Source organism: Oculina patagonica, chromosome 7 (genome assembly GCF_052425735.1).
Source record: "Oculina patagonica isolate OP01 chromosome 7, crgOcupat, whole genome shotgun sequence".
NCBI classification, from domain to species: domain Eukaryota; kingdom Metazoa; phylum Cnidaria; class Anthozoa; order Scleractinia; family Oculinidae; genus Oculina; species Oculina patagonica.
In genome coordinates this window covers 3,988,023-4,009,410 of record NC_135764.1, presented here as the reverse complement: position 1 = coordinate 4,009,410, position 21,388 = coordinate 3,988,023, and the positions used below count along the sequence as shown (strand labels likewise).

Sequence of the window (21,388 nt, the reverse complement as noted above, 5' to 3'; positions counted from 1 at the left end):
TCCCGTGTTACTTTGACACGCCACGAGACCTTCAAAACTGTCCAGTACACAGTTGAACAAATTTAACAAATGTCGTTACTGGCAATGCAATCATTGTTGAAACAGCCATAATTAAAATTTCGGATTCTTTATTGTATCAGTTTCTCGTAAGCAGCATTCCATCAGTGAGTAAACTCGGTCAATTTATTAGGTAAAAGATTCCAGCCAAAAAAGGTACCTTTTATCCTTGAATAAATTGGGCCCTCAAGTAGCTATCTACACAGACCCTACTATCTACTACGCTCTTTCGGTTTGTAGTGTGACCTCAATTTTTTTGTTCGTCCTAATTGTTAAATAATTTCCTGTTTCCAATTCAGGTTTGATCCGGATCGCTTCAGCCCTGAGAACATTAAACAGCTTCCAAGTCTTGCTTACCAGCCATTTGGCTTCGCAGGGAAACGGAAATGTCCCGGATGGCGATTCTCGATCGCGGAGGGACTGGTATTCTTGTCCGTTCTCATTAAACGATTCAAGTTTCACCTTGTAGAAGGACAGGACGTGAAACCTGTTTATGGCCTGGTGACGTCACCAGCGGAGGAGGTCTGGGTCACTGTGACCGAGAGATAAGAACGAAATGAATCGTTCAATCAGTCAATCAGTGAGGGTTGTCCAATATATATACACGAACTGATACGAGTCGTAAATGTCATCAGTCGGGTGGAGAAATGCATCTCATTAAATATAAGGGCACTTTGAAATTATCCATCATATTGTCGAGCAAGGGCCCTGCGATGGGTTGTCCAACAACGAGTGCTTACAAATTGTAAAGCGTGTTCGGGTTCTCACACTTATAGAACGAGGAATATACATTGCGTTTAGCGTGTTTCGATGGCACACTTTTAGAACGAAGAAGATACACATTGCGTTTAGCGTGTTTGGGCCATCACGCTTTTAGAACGAGGAATATACATTGTGTTTAGCGTTGGTTAGCATTGTGTTTAGCGTTGGCGTTGCGTTTAGCGTGTTTCTCCAGTCGACAATTATGTTGTCCACTCGTACCACTCGTACGACTCGACAAGCCATCGCAGGGCCCTTGCTTAACAACATGATAAATATTTTCCAAGTGTCCTTAATGAGATGCATTTCTCCACTCGACGTTTCTCCAGTCGACAAATACGTTTCTCCACTCGACAACTACGTTTCTCCACTCGACAACTACGTTTCTCCAGTCGACAACTACGTTTCTCCACTCGACAACTACGTTTCTCCACTCGACAACTACGTTGTCCACTCGTATGACTCGTACGAGTCCTTAGTGTCCTTTATGAGATGCATTTCTCCACTCGACTGATGACATTTACGACTCGTATCAGGTCGTGTTTATTGGACATGGATGGAGGCGTTTACATAAGAAATCACACGGCATCCTTGAAAAGCACCTTAGTGCGTAATTAGTTGTAATTTTGAAATTATTAGTTAGTTTAGTTAGGTAGATAGATTTTTTTTTCATTTTATTTATTTTTATACTGTACATGTATCCTGAAGGATTTTTAACCGTGTTTAAATAACGTTATCTTATCTTATCTTATCTTATCTTATCTTATCTTATCTTATCTTATCTCTCTGTATATGCCTTATCTTATCTTATCTTATCTTATCTTATCTTAAAGTTGGCTTGGGGGAGGGGGAGGGTAACCCTGGGTAGAGGGTTATTCGCTTTGAAGGTATGGTGACCTAGGGAGGGGGGGGGAAACTTTTTCCATATGAACTTTTTTGCTATATTTGACTCGCCTACCATTAGGGACAAGTCTTGACATATAAAGCATTTGCGAAACCGGGAAGGCCAAGATATGGTTCGGTAAAACAGGGCTCGGGGGAGAGGAGAGGGGGAGGGTAACCCCCCCCCCACCAAGTTGTCTTGATATAAACTGGCCCTGACAGAAACACGACGATGTCTAGTTTGGATATTGCGTGGATGTTTAACTGATTTGCTTAGAGCTGATAGGCAACTGGAAGCAAAAATTTGAGCATTGTTACGTCTTTTTCTAACCAATTATTAAAAACTAGCAATGGTATATTGCAATTCCTGCGTTTTGATTGGTTGACAGGCAATGGTATATGAGCTCATATATCATTGACACAAATATGGTAGCCGAAACGCGTCAACAAAAAAAAGATGGGCAGCTAAAATATTTAAATTCTTTGGGCATTTTTAATAAAATAATTATTCCACTTGCGCTTGTTGGATATGAGATCGTTATAGCCAACGAGGCGCGTAGCGCCGAGTTGGCTATCTACCATCTCAAATCCAACGCATGTTTGTGGAATAATAGGCTCGATTTCCAGCCGCTTTTCGGGAAAATGAGCCCGCGCTCCTCCCCCGGACTCGAGAAGGCGGCGGAAATCGAGCCTAGTGGAATAATTGTTAAAGAATCAATTTTAAAACGATAAACAAGTTAAGCAAATAATGTAATGCATGAATTAAGGAAGGATTTGCAAAAGGCGGTTAAAATAAATTAAATGTGATATAAAAAAACTTAAATAAAGGAGTCGAACTCAAACTTCCTATTTTGTTTTATCTTTAGTATCTTGATGATTAAAAATTTCACTCTGTTGTTTTTGCCGGCATGTATTATTTGCAAGAAGTTGAAACAAATTTCGCTTGCTGCCGTGATGATGATGATGATGATGATGATGATGATGATGATGATGATGATGATGATGATGATGATGTTGACATTGACGATGATGATAGAACTTTTATAGCGCACCAATCACAAATTTTGATGTTGAGTTGGAGAAGGCAAGGCCAACGCCCCCCCCCCCCCCCCCAAAAAAAAAAAAAAAGAAAAAGAAAAAAGAAAAGAAGAGATCATCTAACAGAGGCAAAGTTCTTTTCTCAGGACCAGCATGATCTTACCAGTTGTTGTGCGACCCTAGTTGTTAGTCCGGCCGGGATTCGAACCCACGACCTCCACGTTGAAGCCCAAACTAGACTGGGCTCGGATTGTTAAAATATTAACAAACATGATTTTTGGACTACAAAACAATCTCTTTTTCCTCTTGTTTTTCTCTCGACCTGGCACCCGGAGTCTTTGTACCCCTTGAACAGCGGTAGTAAAATGAGCGATGTTGGAATGTTATCACCCTCCTTGAATAATCACTGTTTTAAATTGCCTCTCTTAATATAATTGCCCCCCCCCCTCCCTTTACATTCCTTGAATTTCCAATCCCTCCTCCTTCCTTTTTTTTCATTCAGCCCCAGATCTCAAGTTAAACGTTTTAAATAAATAAATTTATATAGTGCCATTTCAAAAGTTCTAAGGCGCTTAACAAAATGTTAAGAATTTTTAAAAGTAAGATAAATATGAACCAACGTTGCGTGACCAAAACGTTGCGTGACCAAATCAGGCAACCTCGTTCCCGGGGTTTCTCGAACGGCCGCCATCCTTGAATGAGTTAACGGAGTAAACAACACCTGCATCAAGTGGTACGAAAAATGTTTCCCTCACACTTTTCTGTCGCCGACTTCGGTGTGTTTGCCGTTGCAATGGTTCTTGGACTGATAGTCGTCCTTCTATTCATGTTTGACTTCGTGAGTACATTTTTTTAACGAAATAGTTCATATTTGTTGACGTTTATATTGACGTTGCGTTGAAAGCGGAAGATACGTGTTTAGAGAAAATGTGCAAGGCAGGTCAATGAACGGGATAGTCCTGATCTCTAAATCTATAGCGAGATCATAAGTTACTAGGCATTCCTTTTGCCTGATTGAATTTTGCAACTGTCAATCTGCTTATTGCACACTAGTACTGTCAGTACTGCACCAATCTCACGGAGGGAAGGGGGGCGGGGGGGGGGGGGCGGGGATACTCAGGTACAATTGCTATAGGGGGCTGCGAGAGTCCAAATTGCAAAGTCCAAATTGTTATAACCAAAAGTGGTCTATTAGCCTAAATCCAGTCCAAAGGCCCAGCACATAACTCAATACTCCCTTGTTTTGTCTGTGTTAAAAAAAAAGAACATTAAAATTGAGAGCCACTTGGTTATGCTTATGTCAACCCCCCTCCCCCCCCCCCCCAAGATATTCTGCTCTAGAGTGAGTTTAAATATCTTTGAAACTTCCTTGGAAATCTTCAGGAAACTTCATTTATCTTCAAAAGGTTCAAAAAATGATCGGAAATCTTTGTATGTCTTTCAAACAACAATCGGAGATTCTTCGGAAATCTTCGGTCTAGCAAATGCTCATAAAAAAGTTTCCATGCTGTTGCAGTTTCCTCCAACATCATTTCTTGTATCTATACTATGCTGAGATAAGACATTCATCGACACAGTTGATGTAGTGAGAGGATGTTTGTTGATGTTACTAGCAGTATCATTATTTTACTTAATCCTTAGCTGACGTGAGACTTTTATACATGAATCCTGAGAATGCAAGGGCAGGATTATATTTACTAAATGTTGCATTTCTTCACATATAACAGAGAAGCTCATCTAAGGGCCCACAGATACCTGGAGTAGCACCTTCAGATGCAGTGTAAGCACAAATGAGAGCATACTTATATTTTTGGTTTAGTCAAATCTGAGTCTGAATCCAAGTCAAATGCCTGAATCATCATGCTAAAAGCATATTTTATTACTCTAACCATTCTCAAATCAGTACTACGCTAACTGGAGTTGTATTTAGTATGAAGCTCTTCTCCTTGACCAATCTCTGCCAGGCATTTAATTCAGGCATGGCCTTGCCTTATGGTGGATTTCCACTGACGCGTAAATTTCTATGTGCGTGAAAAAAATTGGAGACAATGTATGAACGGCCTGCGTAAACGTGTACGCAAGCCGTTCATATATTGTCTCTAATTTTTTTACGCACGTAAAAAATTACGCGTCAGTGGAAATCCACCATTAGGGAGGTGCAGTGGCCTAATGGTTGGGGTGCTGGACTCCGGAACGAGCGGTCTGGCTACGAGCCCTGGCCAGGGCACTGCATTATGTTCTTGGGCAAGACACTTTACTCTCATTATTAAGTGCTCCTCTTCACCCAGGTGTATAGATGGGTACTGACAAATTTAATGCTAGGGGGTAACCCTGTGATGGACTAGCATCCAATCTGGGGGGGGGGGGATAGAAATACTCCTAGTTGCTTCATGCTATGGAAACCAGGATAAGCTCCAGCCTGATGGGCGACTAGGCTTGTATGCTGACTTTACCCTTACCTTGCCTTAGGCTCAGATTTGACTCAGATTTATACAAAATCTCTTGACTGATCTCCATACATTTTCTGTAGTATTAGTTGGGAAAATTAATTGTTAAAACAGTGCAAAAGCAATTTCCCTTTGGTGAACATTTTATTAATTCTCATAACCTTTTCTCTTGATTAAGTATTGATTTTGCAAGGAGAAATTTGATGTTGGTAACTCTTGGGATGTAAAGTGTTAAACAAAACGCAATGGCTGACAAGGGGTGTGGACTGAATGGAAATTAAATGGAAACTAATCAAGTAAGGCCAAAAAAGAAAAAAAAACAGAACATTTGCAACTTAAATAAAGTCATTACAGAGTAAATAAACCAGGTGGGGTGGGGTAGAAACAAGGTCTGGGACCGAGTAGCGATGCTCTCACAACTTGCAACGCGATCAATTCACGATGTAGTCAGCGGTTTTTGGACGATGATACAACAGGCAATCTTTTCCCGCAAATTGGAAGCTATGGCAATCATAACTACCATACTGTGGAATCACTTATTATAAAGGGGTTCAATTCTCTTAACTAAAAATCTAAAATCAGTGTGTTTATCCGAAAATTTCGTCATCATCGTGTAGTTATAAGAACGCAGAATTTTGTGATGCCGTGCTACTTTTTAGTGCTGAAATGCAAATGATTGTACCACGATTTTCAACTGACCCACATGGGGATTGTAAATATATGAGGTAAAACAATGAACGACCAAGTCAACAAACAACTGCAAAACAATAGAGCAAGAACAATTATAGTTCCAACCGGCGCGGGAATATTCGATCGCCACGTTTTCATTACCATTTCCGTGATAGTTTTATTTTATTACAAACACCACATATTGACACCAAGAACCTTTCGGGAGAAATTTTCGCTGCTTTAAAAACAAATCTTTTTTTACTTCTTTAAAAAAATAAATCGAACTCTTCCACTACCCCATGTTGTTGTAATGTTTTGGCAAGTTCACAAAGAGAGGAGCTACTCATGCGCCTTAGAGACATATGCTGACTACCGCCCCGGTGATTGCTTTGCAAGTTGTGGGAGCATCGCTCAGATTTCATATAAGAGAATGTATGGGAAGTTCCTTCCCCCCCCCCCCCCCCGCCCTGAAATAAACTTAAATTAATTTAAAACTGTTGTGTACATCTTTTTTTAGGAGTGGAAACTTAGGTGACATGGCAAGGGCTGGCAGTGTTCACGAGTACTTGATTGAGCTGCATGAGCAGTACGGCGAGATAGTTGGATTCTGGTGGGGAGAACAATATGTCGTCAGTCTGTCATCGATTGAGTACTGGAAAGAAATACAGCCAATCTTTGACAAACCATGTAAGATCAATCATTAACACCAACACGCGGTCGTAAATGTACAGTCTTGTTCTAAGATTGGTTATGATTTGCCCCTGGGAGAAAATATAATCCGTTATCTTGTAGTGTTTACAACAGGGGACCATTGTCCCAGTGGAAGGTGATCAGAATATAGTCAGATAGATTATTGTTTTGCTTTGCCTTTGGGAGGTGTTACTGTTTTACAATTGTTCCACTTCCCTTTAGATGAACAATTTATGTTCTTTGAGCCTCTGTTTGGAAAAAAGAGCCTGACCTATAAAAATGGACCGGAGGCACGCAAGAAAAGGCAATTGGTTGACCGGAGTTTTAGCCATCAAGCAGTGACGCACTATTATGAACACTTTACTAAGGTAAAACTTACTCTTCCTTCTTTATGTTTGTGGGAGATGGGGTGGCCTAATGGTTAGCGTGCTGGACTCATATTGAGCAGTCTGGCTCAAGCCTTGGCTGGGGTCACTGTGTTGTGTTCTGGGCAAGACACTTTACTCTTAAAGTGCATCTCTCCACCCAGGTGTATAAATGGGTACTGGCAAATTTATGCTGGGGGTAATCCTGTTATGGACTTAAGCATCCCATCCAGGGGGGAGGGGGAATAGAAATAGTCCTATGGAGACCGTGATAGCGTCAGCAGTATGGGCCACTTGGCTCGACACAGACTCTACCCTTACCTTTTTTTCTTTATGTTTATTTATAAAGCTGCGCAATATGCATTAAGTGTGTATCAAATTTGGTTAGTTTTCTTTCAGCAGGTGAAATAAACGGGGCACCCTGAGGCTTGCCCAAAAACACAAGACAATGAACCAGCCAACTCTGCAAATTATGTAACCTAAGTAGGCTCAGCAACATAATTTTAATATAACTTCATTTTAGGTTGCAAAAGAGACAGTGGAGAAGTTCACTACATGCTCTCAAACTCAGGAGCATATTCCATTGGGGAAATCTATGATGGCCATGGCAATCAAAGCTATATGTGTGGCTGGAATGGGCCGCTTCTTTATGGACAAGAAGGAAATTAGCAAAATGGCAACAGCATATGAAGATGTAAGTCATTGAAGTGAATTATTCAGCATTTAATCCACAAATTGTCTGTTTAATTTTTATAGCCAAATTGTCACAATTTTTTGATGTTTCTGTCAAGATCTGGTAGCTTCTTGAAACTGCTGCTTTTAGAAACTGTGATTGTCTCAAATGTATTTAATAATTATTGGCAAGTTAATTGTAAGCCCACAATACAATATGTCTAAAAGGTTCACTCACTGTTACATAGCCCAGATGTTGCACAGCTATATAACACTCTGCATGCATTGCAGGCCTATAAATGTTACCGCAAAGTGCGACAGCCAGAAAGCCATTCACACGCATTATTTAAGGGGGTTAGGGGGTAAGGCAATTTTTCTGAGCAAAACGATTTTTCAGCTTCAAGTTGTGCAAGAGTTTTTCCCTTTGTTTTTGCTGAGCAGGATTTTTTTTTTTTGGTAATACCCCATCCCCCTTCAAAGGTCCATCCCTTGGCTTAGATAATGTACATGAATAATCCACTTATTTGTAAGAACTCTTTAAAAATGTAGTAAAACACTCAACCCTGCCTTGTTTTTGAAGAGGGTCCTGGAAGGAGCAGGGTATAAATCCCATTTCCCAGCGCAAATTGGTGCCCAAATCCCAGTCCTACTCTCATTTATTTTGTTTGTGATTCCCAGTATCAGTGACCCAAATTCCACTTTCCTTATGAAAAAATAGGAAAATCCCAGTTTCCAGTTTACCCCTTAAGGCCCCTACCTGATTTATAACTTTGTTTGGGTTGTTTCTACCATCCACAATGAACATTCTATCATTTTCAGTGTTGGCATGAGATGGAAGCACGGCTTGCTGGTCCTTGTCCAGCACCTGACAGTGAAAGGGAGAAAAACTTTCAGGAAGGTAATGTTCATTCATTAATTCTTGAGTCCCCTGATGTGTGAGGTACAGTAGCCTATTGGAAGCCAGAGTTGTTGTGTTGCGTTCAACACTTAAGTTCTGGCCAAACGGAGACACAAGTAGATGCAAGTTTTCAATTTGCGTTTACTTGTGCCTCACTTTGGCCAGGACTTGCGTGCACTTGCATTGACTTGCGATGACTTTCGTTCACTTTGGTCGAGAACAAATTTGCACGAAAGTAAGTCAAAGCAAGTTTTTCACCGTTTGGCCACCCAACGCAAGTTTAACACAAATCTCGCTGTTTACTTCAAAAACTGAATTCCTGCAACTTGCAATGTAAAAAATGTTGCGTTGCAAGTTGCCAAAAGAATTGCACGTGTAACACCTCATTTTCGCAACCTGCAATGCAACAAAATGTTGCGTTGCAAGTTGCAGAAAAAGTTTTACTATCTTCTACTTCTTGCAACGTTGTGGGACAAGTTGCTGCGTGTAACATATTAAGTGCAACCTACAGCAACGCAATTGTGTTGGAATCGGCCAATCAGAGTGCTCAAAGCCAATCGTCACCGCTGACATTATTATTAAGCGGGTGCGTTGCAAGTTGGGAACAAAAATTGCGCGCGTGTGACAGCTCCTCTGCAACTTGCAATGTTTTTTAGTGGTCATTGTTGCTTTGCAAGTCGCAGGAAAAATTGCGTTGTGTAACATGGCCTTTACAGGTCTGTTTGGCCAGCCAACGCAAGTCTGTACGCAAGTTCAACTTGCGAATGCTTGCGTCGAACTTGCTTTACCGTTTGGCCATGGCTTTACTTCACTGATGCTACGAAACTGGAAAAAACTCCTGCAGTTTCTTAAGTATGGCCCATTTAGACCCGTATTACTTGTAACTGTGTTATTTCAACCTTCGTTCTTTTACTCACCAGCAAAAACTTACATGAAGGATACTGTCAAAAGTCTGTTGAATAAGAGAAAGCAAGAAAAGAATAAGGAAGAAATGCTGTTTATTGACTCCATTTTGGATTGCGACTTTATGGATGAAGAAGAGGTATGATGTCGTTTAATTTTCTGTTTTAACTATGTAATACACCAGATTGTTTTTATAGGCTTGCGCTTTCACTCGTTCTACAGTCAACTCTCGCCTTGCGGACACACCCGCCATTACGGACACTCGCTACCGTACAAAATCCAGATCCCCGGCGAAAGCTATAGAGGTTTGACTGGAAATGACTCCCGCTATTACAGACCCTCGCTATTTCGGAATTACGGACACTTTCGTGGTACCAAAAGAACAATTTTATTGTTTTGACTCTCGGTAAAGCGGACACCACGAATATCAGTCTCATATAACATTATTACAAAAAATTGCAGTCAGCTGCTCGCTACTTGTCAAAACACAGTTCAAAAGTCTTCTGAGTGATTTATTCTTGCATCAATTACTTCGGTAGGTGTACAACAGACTTTGCTTCTTCACTTCAGCTTGCGCTTTAATTTTTCCTTCCAGACGACTCTTTAATTTAGGAGAGATCAAGCCCTCAAACCCTCATCCATTGTCATCCCCCATACCCAACGATTACGTAGTAGTTCGTCAGAGTCTATATAAAGGGAATGTATTGTATATAAAAAAAACTTTCTATTTTTTAGCAGAGTTTTAGTTACGTGCTACATACTTTCTATCCTTGGTTATTTTTAGATGAGTGATAATGTGATAACATTCTTGGTTGGAGGCTTTCACACAACGGGATTTAGTAAGTATATAACGCTATCAAGAAGCCTTCTGTCTGCGGTACATGCAACAGTATAGAGCGGTTTTCACTTGAGTGTCGAAAGTAATTTGCGTTCTCTTTGGTTTTGCATTACTAGGCTTAGCGATTTGTTTGAAACTCTCGCGCCACTTTCTCAGCCAATCAGAAGTAAACCAACACCAATCGTGACTCGCTTGCGCACGTTTTCCTGCGCTTCGTGCCGGCTGCATGTATTTGCCTTCAGTTTTGATTAGTTTACTGGATTGTCTGTGTTCTTTTTGAAAGTGATTACTTTGGCATTGGTTTTACGACACTCAATTGAAAACTGCTCTATTGCGCACTTCGCTACTCTCACTTTAGGCCAAACTAGCATGAACTTTGCTCAGTTCAAAATTGAACGTTGCACTCAACCATGTCTCGGCTAATTGCTCCTGTAGTATGGATCTTAAGTGACAACGATGGTAGAGCCGAGGACGAGGTCTCTACAAATTGACCTGGTAACTACAATCTCGGATGAAACTAGTTGAGACAAACACATTTCACACATTTTTCGCGAATGTCCTGACTTGCGAGCTGGTTAAAAACATGTTATCCCCACCTCCCCCTACTCAATGTTGTTTTATGGGGTTTGCAATTCACCAGGCTTTGTTTTCATGACATATTGACGACACTGAAATCGGGGAGGGGGCTGGAAAATGAGCTGTGGTACCAAAATTAGCTGAAATTAGCAACTTGGTGTCTCAGCTGTTTCGTCCGAGGTTGTAGGTATGATTACAATCTATTCAGTTTGGTTTTAGGTCTGAACTGTCAAGTACCTGAACATGTATTGATGAAAACTAGAAACATGGAAAATGTTTCGGCGTGGTTCGTATTCTCCAAAATACTCAGGCTCTGGTGGTTCCCCTTTTTTTTTGTTTCGGAGAGGTGGAAGTGGGTGAAGTGTGACGCTCGTTCAACACCCCTGTGGTAATAATACTCACTCCCTTCCCACAAAACAAGCCCAAAAAGGCATTTGAAAAAAACATAGCGCCTTGTGAGCTTACCTCTTTACTGATCTCTTTTTCTTTTTTGCTATAAGAATTTACGTTTAAAGAAACCCGAGGCTGAGATTTTCTCTAATTTTGTGTGTTGAAAATTTGTAAATACAATACAATTATATGTTTTCAACTAAATAAAAACGTATAAAATTCTTCCTTTCTCTAAACGGCAAAACTGGCCCCAAGCAAAACAAAACAAAAGCAGCACTAGCTGTATGTTGTGTGTTGAAAATTTGTAAATACAATACAATTGTATGTTTTCAACTAAAACGTATAAAATTCTTCCTTTCTCTAAACGGCAAAACTGGCTCCAAGCAAAACAAAACAAAAGCAGCACTAGCTGTATGTTTGATGCTAAAAACATTTCTGCAAGAAGTTGTACACCAAACGCTTGTGATTGATACCCCAAAACATTCTAAAATTGAAATGCCATACGCTAAATCTAAGAACATTCACAATAATGTTCTCAGCCAAAGATCGACAGAAAAATAAGAATATTTTACCTATGGCCGGAAAAACAGTATTCTTATAGAAAAAAAAGAGTGTGTCATTTTAATTTCTTTCAGTGATGACTTGGTGTTTGTACTACCTGACAAAACATCCCGAGATTCAAGAGAAAGTTTTTGCAGAACTGGAAGAAGTTTTGGGAGATGAAGACATCAAACCACAAGTAACCTCGGAACTCAAGTAAGTAGAGCTTTACTATCTATTAAAGGGTCTGTTTTCATGATTCCGGAATGAAATTCATTCCGGAACGAGTTCGTTCCATCCCCATATATTTCTCTGTATCTGTTTAGTCCAGGGCCGTACCTAGGGGGGGGGGGGGGGGGGGGTGATGGCAGGGAGGGGGGGGGCAGTTGCCCCGCCAGGAAAACTAAAAAACTAAGAAAGCTAAAGAAAAAAAATAAAAACTAAACTATATAAAAAAACAGTTTCCCCCGCCAGGAAAACTTGCTCCGCAGACAAAAAAATCCTAGGTACGGCCCTGTTTACATGATACCGAGACGAAAGTCAAGTCATTCCGAAAGCGGAGTTCATTCCGGTTTTCACTCCAAAATAAAATTTTCGTTCTGGAATGACATCTCATTCTGGTATCATGTAAACACAAAACGAATGTCGTTGCGAGATGAAACAGCATACAAAGGCCACAGTTTGAACTCAGAGTGAAAAAACGTAATAGCATTTCTCGTTTAGCCCAAAGAAGCAGCCATTATGGTCAAGATGCTCGTTAAAATTGCAGATATGTCCATCATTGGGCACAATAACATGTTTGCGCGAAACATGCGCCATCTTTGTTTTGATCTCGCGCGAAAGCCACGCACGTGAAACTTCTTAGGTTGAGCCGGTCGACTCTGTCATGTGAATGCAGAACGAACTTCATTCTGGAACGAGTTGCGTTCCGGAATGAAAGTCATTCTGGAACCATACAAACAGGCCCTAACTTTCAAAGCTCAAAGCGTTTGTTGGTACACAATCCCTGCACTGAATTGACCTCTAATGGTTTGTTTTGTGTCCCATCTAGGTACACTCGTCAGGTGCTAGATGAGACCCTCCGTGCCTCCGTGCTGGGCCCTTGGGGCGCACGAATTAATGAGTTTGATCTCCAAGTTGGAGAGTTTGTCATTCCAAAAGAGGTACATTTATAACCCCAAAATATGTATCTCCTATCACTTGCTCAGTTTCATCTCGAGAGCCTGAGATTCATTCGACAAGAAAACCCCAGCTTTACGTTTCTCATCATGTGCAGAATTCATTTCCCGCGAGAGTCTGGGACAACTGAGAGTCGACCCGAAAAAATCTCTTTAAAAAATTCCTTATTGATGACGTAGGGACAGGGATCCTTGTAGTGTCTGTGATTGGTTGTGGCTTCGCACGTGAGCCTGAACAACCAATCAGTGCGTATAACACGAATCTGAGACGTGTAGTGAGCCGCGGAAAAATTGAGCGTCGAATCTCTTCTTCTCACACTTCCATAATACGGACTGCGGATTGAAGAGAGTTAACTTGGTCCTAGAGGAACAATAACTCACTTAAACTCGATTTCAATAATATGTACACTGAGCTACCCTTTTCTAGACTGCAAAACAGTAAATTCGTTCCTTCTCGAAGGCACGAACCACCGAAAGCGAGGGTCAACGCGCTTCAGCCTTCCTCCCGGTCAAGGGTTTCAAAAAAACAAACCTCTCCCTAAGAGGCCATTATTGACGTGAATTCTCTCTGAAGTGGCCAATACAAGCGATGTTACAACACCGTACTAACTCAAGAGAGCGCCGATTTTCTTACTTGCTTTGTTGGGTGTGTGCGTTGAATGTTTTTGCACTGCAATAGATACAAATATGGACAATTATCTCTGCATTTAACGGGTTTCGATGTTGGCGTCTTCGTCGCAATTGTTTATCATTTCTTCTTTCGTTTTCTCTCGATGCCTTTTTATGACACTTTTTAATTATTATTTTATTTTTTCAGACGCCGATTCTTCTTCCGTTTGGAATAGTTCTTCAGGATCCAAATTTGTGGCCAGAACCCAAGAGGTAAATATGGAAACTTTAAAACAAATCCCTCGAGCAAACTCAGTCAATTTATTAGGTACAAGATTACAATCAAAAGGTAAATTGTATTCTTGAGAAAATTGGGCCATCAAGTAGCTAACTACTCAGAAAAACCTACAAGAGGGCTCAGGTCAAGAGCTTGAATTAGCATTTCGCAGTTGCACACCGAAAAACCGTCCATTAAGCGAAAAACCGCAAATTTTCCTTCTAGGTAACAAAACTGAAAGCGTTGCGTTTACTAAGCAACAACAAAACGTAAAGTTAACGAAAAAAAAAAAACGTTGCGTTTGCAGAATTTCGTCAAACACTAAGTTTTGTATGCTGGGATCTAAAAATCGTTGCGTTTTCAGAGTTTCGTCAAACGCTAAATTTTTTAAGTGCGTTCAATCCTGAACAAAAGTGCTCTTTGGGAGTGTAGTATAAGCTCATTTTTTTGGCCGGTTCTTATTGTTAAATATTAAATTCCCTGTTTTAATACAGGTTTGATCCGGATCGCTTCAGCCCTGAGAACATCAAAGAACGACCAAGTCTTGCTTACCAGCCATTTGGCTTTGCCGGGAAACGGAAATGTCCCGGATGGCGCTTCTCGATTGCCGAGGGCCTGGTGTTCCTGTCCGTTCTCATTAAACGATTCAAGTTTCATCTTGTAGAAGGACAGGACGTGAAACCTGTTCACGGCCTGGTCACGTCACCAGTGGAGGAGGTCTGGGTCACTGTGACCGAGCGAAAAGAACGAAATGAATCGTTCAATCAGTTCAGCGTTTATTGACCCAACATTTATTTCATTTTTCTACTAAAGGGCCTGTTTATATAGAGAAACGTTGTCCCAGGAGGGTGTTACCCTCTATATATTCTTGGTTTTCACGTGACGTCATAAAAATTCTAAAATCCAGAATCGCAAGGCCCCTGAGTTTTTATCCTTCACTGGCTATTAGAAGTCCTTAAAACATATCTTGTTGAAGGTTTTTAGCTCGATAGCCTTCGCCGTCTTTAAGATAGAGCATTTTGAATTTCGGAGTTTCGCGCCACACTAGATCAAAGATGGCCCCCCAAAAGGCTGTCACGTATACTTTAAAAAATGCTTTATCTTGTGATTTTTAACAATATTTACTTGAATATTTACTTGTTTATGATGGTGAACTGACCGCCTTTTGTAGCAGAAGTGAAAGCCAGATGTTTTTATTGATTTCCGGCCGCCATGTTGGAGCCCAAGCAGTTGGGCTCCAACATGGCGATTCCATACTGTGCTGTCTAAATCTGCGTGAAACATTTTGACGGATAACTCGAATACGGAATAACGTACAGACCTGAGACTTGGACGAGTAGTTTATATAGTAGTTTTCTACAACCTGTAATATTCATGATTTTTTTGAGTCAATAGTTTTGGATTTATTTTTTCGCAGCGTGACAGTGAAAACCACCTATAAGCCACCCGGCGAGGTGTGTGTGTGTGGGGGGAGGGGGAATGGGGGAGAAATATTTCACATATTTCTTAGTCAATATCCGCGCAAACCGTTTACATGGGAAATCACAAAGTTGGCTTGGGAGGAAGGGTGGCCCTGGGTAGAGGGTCACTTGCTTCGAAAGTATGTTGACCATATGAACTCTTTAGTCCAGACACATATAAAGCATGTGCAAAACCGGTTAGACCAAGGTATGGTTCGGTAAAACAGGGCTCAGGAGAGGAGGGAGGGTAACCCCCTAACCAGGGACAACTTGTCTTTATATAAACTGGCCCTGACAGAGACACTTCGAAGGCTATTTTGAATTTTGCGTAAATGTAATGTGTAATTTGCTTAGAACTAATAGGCAAGTGGGGGGAAAAATTTGCGCATGTTACGTCTTTTTTAATTAGCCTTCAAGCAGGATCCCAAGTGAGGCGGAGCGAAAACGATCGGCGAGCGAAGCGAGCGGAGAAGGACGTTTCCCTTCCCATTTCTTTTCGCCCCATCTTCGACCGGTGAGCTTGTTCACAGGCTATTTTTATTTAATTCTTGCATTAAAACGTACGTGATAATTATTATATAACCAAAGTATAATAGGCAACTGGAAGTAAATTTGTGTATGTTACATCTTTTTATTTAATTCTTGCATTAAAACGTACATAATATTTTATAACCAAAAAATCAATTTTAAAACGTATATATTTATAATGACTCAATATATAAATTAACGATAAATAGGTTAAGCAAATAATATAATGAATGAATTAAGGAAATATTTTCAAAAGGTGGTTAAAATAAATTAAGAGCGAATTTTTCTCGTGACCGAGTGAGAGGTGGTACAAAATTTTAAACAAGCCTACCCTCAATTTTTTTTTCAGAGATACCTTATGGTGAGTCGATCAACGTGCTATGATTTTTTCTTTAAGAGCTATCTTTGTTTGGCAGAAAAAAAATAAAAAAATATCACGCCTGCCGACTGCCATGAAATGGTCGAATTTCATACCACGATTAAGAGCATAAGAATGATGCTGCTCACAAGCGCAAAATAAAGCAGACTTCTCTCGATTTTGTGTATTTGTTAAGGAGGCATTTACAAATGATTTGAGTCTAAGAACAGTATTGCAAAGATCGATTTGAATATTTAGAGCCTGTTTAAAAATTACAAAAAATTGATTGCTTAAAAATCTCATTTTGGAGCATTTTTTCAAAGAACTCTTTTCCTATGCGGTATAACTCAGAATCACTTAAGACTTGGGTTTTAATAAGCGGAAATGATGTTCTTTTTAATGGTATAAAAATCAGCCTTGGGCTTTTAATTGCTACGAAGAACTTCCCCTTTTAATTTGGACGAAATCACAACACCGACTTGTCAACAACCGCAAATAATCGAATAAGGCTCGAATTACGCTTTCCCTTCTCAAAGCCAAAATTCCGACAAAATCTTATTAGTAAACACCCTATTTGATCCAAAACTCAATATTTAGCTTACCTGGCGTAACAATTCGTTGAAGATTGCTTTGTATCCTACTTTTGTTTCAAATACGTTACCAGCACTCGAACGGTGTTTACCAAATCACAGTATTTAGAGAATTTCAAATCAGCAATAACTTTGCCAGAAGGTCCTTGAAAAAAAAAACCACCGCATTCCGGTCTTCACAGTTCCAACCACATTTAGTGAAAACGGCCAATTCATAGAAGAAACTTGCTTCACAGTTTAAAAACCTCGTTTTGGCCGTTGTTTTTGCAGAAGATCAACTAGAGCGAAAATGGCGGCTTGACATCTGTCACGCAATGATATGTCACTTGAGGGGAGGTTACCCATTGAATTAAATTTGGTGGGCTATGTACTTTGAGAAATACCGTAAACTTTCAGTTATAATCCTTGGATTTATACAACTTCGTAAGTGGTTTTGGTGGGGCTTAATATAAACGTAATGGCACATAAACGGGGTAATAAAAAGTCTAAAAACCCTTTCAAAAAAGTCACGGCATATGTAGATGAAAGTACGTTTTCACGTTAAAAAAAAAAACACACATAAAGATACTATAGAAAAAATATTATTAAACCTGAAACGGGGAAGGTCACTGAGTAACTGTTGCCGTTGTTGTTGCATTTTTAACGGAGTACTGCAGCTGTATTTTTGGTTGTTTTGTTTTTTCGAAGTAACTTTTATTTTTTTTATTTTTTGGTTTTATTTTGGGGAGGGGTTTTAACGTCAAGGTCTGGCACGGATTAAAGAAAGGGGTCACATATTTTTTGTTTTAACAAAGTGGAAATAGCATTTTTAAATATCAGAGATTCTATTTAAAAATCAGAAAGGAAAAATAAACTAGATTAGGTGCAGCTCTAACAATATAATGAGCGTCGCGCCATAGTTTCCAAAGCAAACAAGAACTGATAATTTATTTTGTTGATTCGTGCTTTTAATAAGTAGAGAATTTTACAGAGTATAGAATGGAAATCAATTACTCTTTTCAAAGATTAGTTGGGGGATACTGCCTCCAAGATATGCGAAGTCGAGCTGCGGAAAGAAGTTCTGTTATACTCCCTCTGCGTTCATATCATTTTAGCGCGGCATCAATCTTCAATGTACCTTTGAATATTTCGGACATTACTATCTGCCCAGCTCATCGGTTTTCTCTGGGCAATGGATGGAGAAAGAGGTTCGCAACGGTGCCGCGTTCCCGCAGAATTATTAAGGCATGCCAAAAAAGGGAAATCACGCAAGTCTGCCCGCGGAATCAACACCCGGGGGGACTGTATGAAACGGACGGGGATGCTCGTCAGAAATTTTGAAAAGAACCCCTAAAATAGAACAATCTGAGTGTGGCTCTAGCTTTTCTTGACCCCTAGACGCCTCCAAAAAACTAAAAATATAATTGCTATTTGTATATTTCTGCGTGTATAACCCTGAACGAGACCATTTTGGCTGAAAATATTGCTATTTTTTCGCGGAAGACCCTAAGTGAGACCAAATATCAAAAATTTATACCCCCGTCACTTTCATAGGCGAGTCCCCCCCGGAAATCAACAAAGCGCTTTTGAGAACGATCTTTCGACGTACGGGCATATTTGTCCCTGCTGGGTCTGGTAAGTCTGCGATTTTTGTTAATTTTCTATAGAAAGTACAGTCGAACCTCGATTATCCAGATTTCCGATTGTCCGGAATTCCAATTTTTCATGAATATTAAGACCAAACTCTTTCAAAATTTAAATGCCACTTTGTTCCTCCACAAACTATGTAATTATAATCGGAATCGTAAATTACCCAATAAGTGAAGCTTCGAAGGATAGAAACTGTGACGCCTCGAGTGCGCTATGTTCATGAATGAGCGTTATCGTCATCGAATTCGAGCTAGAAGGGGTTTATTGTAAGTCAGTTCTCAGTCCGTTTAATATTTTGGTTATATAAAATGCGATATTATTAAGTTTAAAAAGGAGAAACCCAACACAGAGTGATTTGTTCTTTTTCTCTGTTTTAGTCTGATAAATTCTGGTAACGGTGGTGACGGATATATATAAAATCGAGCTTAGCGCCGTCTGATAACAAATGTCGATTATGTAACGTTTTCCTGACGTAATAATATGCTGAAACAGCACCGCATTCGAGTGAATGCTAGCCTGCGCGGCAGGCGTAAAAAGGGGAGGGAAAAAGACGGGGAAGAGGGAACGCCTGCCTTAAGAACCCCCTACGTTTTTTTCCCTCTTTCTCTCCCTCTTCCCAGCTCTCCCTCCCCCCCACCCCCCCCCCCCCCCCTTTTCGACGCCTGCTATGCAGGCCTATGTGAATGCAGTCGAACATTATTGCGATCCCGTTAAAAGTGTGCGGGACGTTCCTAGTTATCTCGTACTATTAAGTTGATCAGCCCCCCCCCCCCCCCAAAGTAAAATGAATAAAAGTAAAAACGTTTATGACAGACTCCTCTGTGTATTGGAAGCGGGAAGGGTGAACTCCCATATTATGGTTAAGTTACGGATTTTGGTCACACATATAGGGTGTTCAGGACGTGGCAGGCTGCCTGTCAGTTTAACCAAAAAGGTTCCGTTTTGAGCTGCACTCAAAGTAAAACATACTCTCGTGATTTGTTGGCAGTCTTCAGATCATTGATAAGACATAGAAATGGTATCCGGCTCCGGGGTCAAATTAAAAAGCTTTTACCACGCCCAGATGGGGTTCCGTATAATAGTATAATAATTTTAACAGGAATAAAAAGCCTGTACAAATTACCGTACCGTTGGTGCTAGATGTAGTGCTTTTTCAAGTCTGTACATCTTGATTATTTTGTATTGAATAAATAAAAGGGAAAATGGAGTTCAAAAAGCGGCTTTTTTTATGACCGAGTGAGAGGTTGCACATGTGGACGAACAAGAGAGCATGAGAAAACTTTTAAAACGTGAATTCGAGTTATCGGGAGTCGACTGTATCTAAATGGCAGTTGAAAAATGCAGACTTTGAAGGGATCCCCCTGTAAAGTACCCACCCACCCCCCGGGAGTTCGTGACTCATTGCGTGACAAATACGAGGGTTCACGAGCAATGACATGTAACCGTTCTTTGAATTTCACAACATCTCATTTGAGGCTTAAAACGTCGTTAAGTGAATCTGTTCATCGTGTTATCAAGTCCCTTGCACGAATGGCTGTATGGAACCTGAAATGTGGTTAAAATTGTCAAGAAATACCATGTTTACGAGGGCCTTTGCTAATATCGACTGATTGTATCATAAGCAACATAGCCGCTTGCCCGTGCAATTTGCCGGTAAAGAATGTCAAGAATGAAGAAAAACAATGTTTTACCACTGCTTTTGCAAGGTAAGAGTAAAATATTAATAAATAAACTCGTGTGTAGCTAAATGATAAGATTGTGTTCGAATTTTGGCTATATTAAGAGAAAGTGTACTGCGTAATTCGATTATTTGCTTTGTTTACATAAGTCACTGTCGAGCGATTTCTTCGAAGTAGGACGGTCTATTTCTTGGATAAAATCAAAAGCCCAGAGCAAATTTTTATATAATTAAAAAGTACATCGTTTCTACTTATCTAAGCGAAAGTTTCAGGCGAATCCGAGTTATACCGCATAGCAAAAGTACTTCGTGAAAAACGTCTCCAAAATGAAATCTGTAAACAATGAGAAAATGGCGATTTTTAAACGCCTGCCTGGATTTCACAGTTCAGTTGATTATCCTTATTTTAGACTCATAACATTCGTCAATGCCTCCTGTACAAATATACAAACTTGAGAAAGGTCATCTTCAATTTACGCTTTTGATGAGCTAAGTTCTTGTGACCATGTTCGTCGCTCTTGTTTCGGCCATTTTATGTCGCCGGGCACTCGTTACAGTGTCTGAATATTTTCTCGAAAATTAAAATAGATTTAAACGAAAAAAATACACCACGTTTATCGACTTACCATAAGGTATCTCTAAGCCAAAAATGAAGGTAGATGACTTTGGAAGTTTGTACCGCATATTTTTGTTTTCACGCGGTCTACAAAAAAATTCGCTCTTAAATGTGATATAAAAAGAAACTTAAATAAAGGAGTTGAACTCAAACTTTGCTATTTTGTTTTATCTTTGGTATCGTGATGATAAAAAATTTCACTCTGTTGTTTTCGCCGGCGTGTGTTATATGCAAGAAGTTGAAGAAATTTCGTTTGCTTCCGTGATGATGATGATGATGATGATGATGATGATGATGATAATGATGATGTTGACGTTGACGTTGACGATGATGATAGACCTCGTACGTGTATAGCGCACCAATCGCAATTGTGATGTAGAGTTGGAAAAGGCAAGGCCAACGTAACGCCCCCCCCCTCCCCCCCCCCCCGCCGCCTGCCCCCGCAAAGGACGAAATCATCTAAAAGAGGCAAAGTTCTTTTCTCAGGACAAGCATGATCTTACCAGTTGTTGTAAGACCCTGGTTGTTAGTCGGGCTGAGATTCGAACCCACGACCTTCACGTTGAAGGCGGCCACCTGAACCAACTGGCCGAACCTTTGCCTTTTATATTTCTAATTTGTTTCACGTTTTGAAAGGGTAGTCCCTAGTCCTCTCTGTCGCGAGCATGTATAAGGTCTGAGGAACAAGTTTAAGTCAATCCTATGACGCCAACCTTTACAATTGCCAACCTTTACAATTGC

At 40.3% G+C, this 21,388-nt stretch overlaps 2 protein-coding genes across 3 annotated transcripts in view; both read left to right on the top strand.

Annotated features, from left to right (window-relative positions):
- The window catches only part of LOC144660168 (cytochrome P450 20A1-like), a 31,567-nt gene extending 30,005 nt beyond the window's left edge, over positions 1–1,562 (top strand). Inside the window, exon 12 of the mRNA XM_078520762.1 lies at positions 357–1,562. Within this exon, the coding sequence (XP_078376888.1) occupies positions 357–606 (250 nt within the window). The 3' untranslated portion in view covers positions 607–1,562. The remainder of the gene's footprint in view (positions 1–356) is intronic.
- A 102-nt stretch (positions 1,563–1,664) lies between these two features.
- On the top strand, positions 1,665–16,044 carry LOC144660175 (cytochrome P450 20A1-like). Of its 2 annotated transcripts, XM_078520767.1 has the most exons (12): positions 1,665–3,574; positions 4,464–4,516; positions 6,370–6,539; positions 6,765–6,910; positions 7,431–7,601; positions 8,399–8,477; positions 9,398–9,519; positions 10,165–10,219; positions 11,820–11,940; positions 12,776–12,887; positions 13,720–13,784; positions 14,283–16,044. In XM_078520767.1, the coding sequence occupies exons 1-12, from the start codon at positions 3,479–3,481 to the stop codon at positions 14,569–14,571; spliced, it is 1,479 nt and encodes a 492-aa protein (XP_078376893.1). In that variant the 5' UTR covers positions 1,665–3,478; the 3' UTR covers positions 14,572–16,044. The 2 variants fall into 2 exon arrangements, with proteins under 2 accessions (XP_078376893.1, XP_078376894.1); XM_078520768.1 differs by lacking the exons at positions 1,665–3,574; positions 4,464–4,516 and adding an exon at positions 5,345–5,479.
- Positions 16,045–21,388: the final 5,344 nt, after the last annotated feature.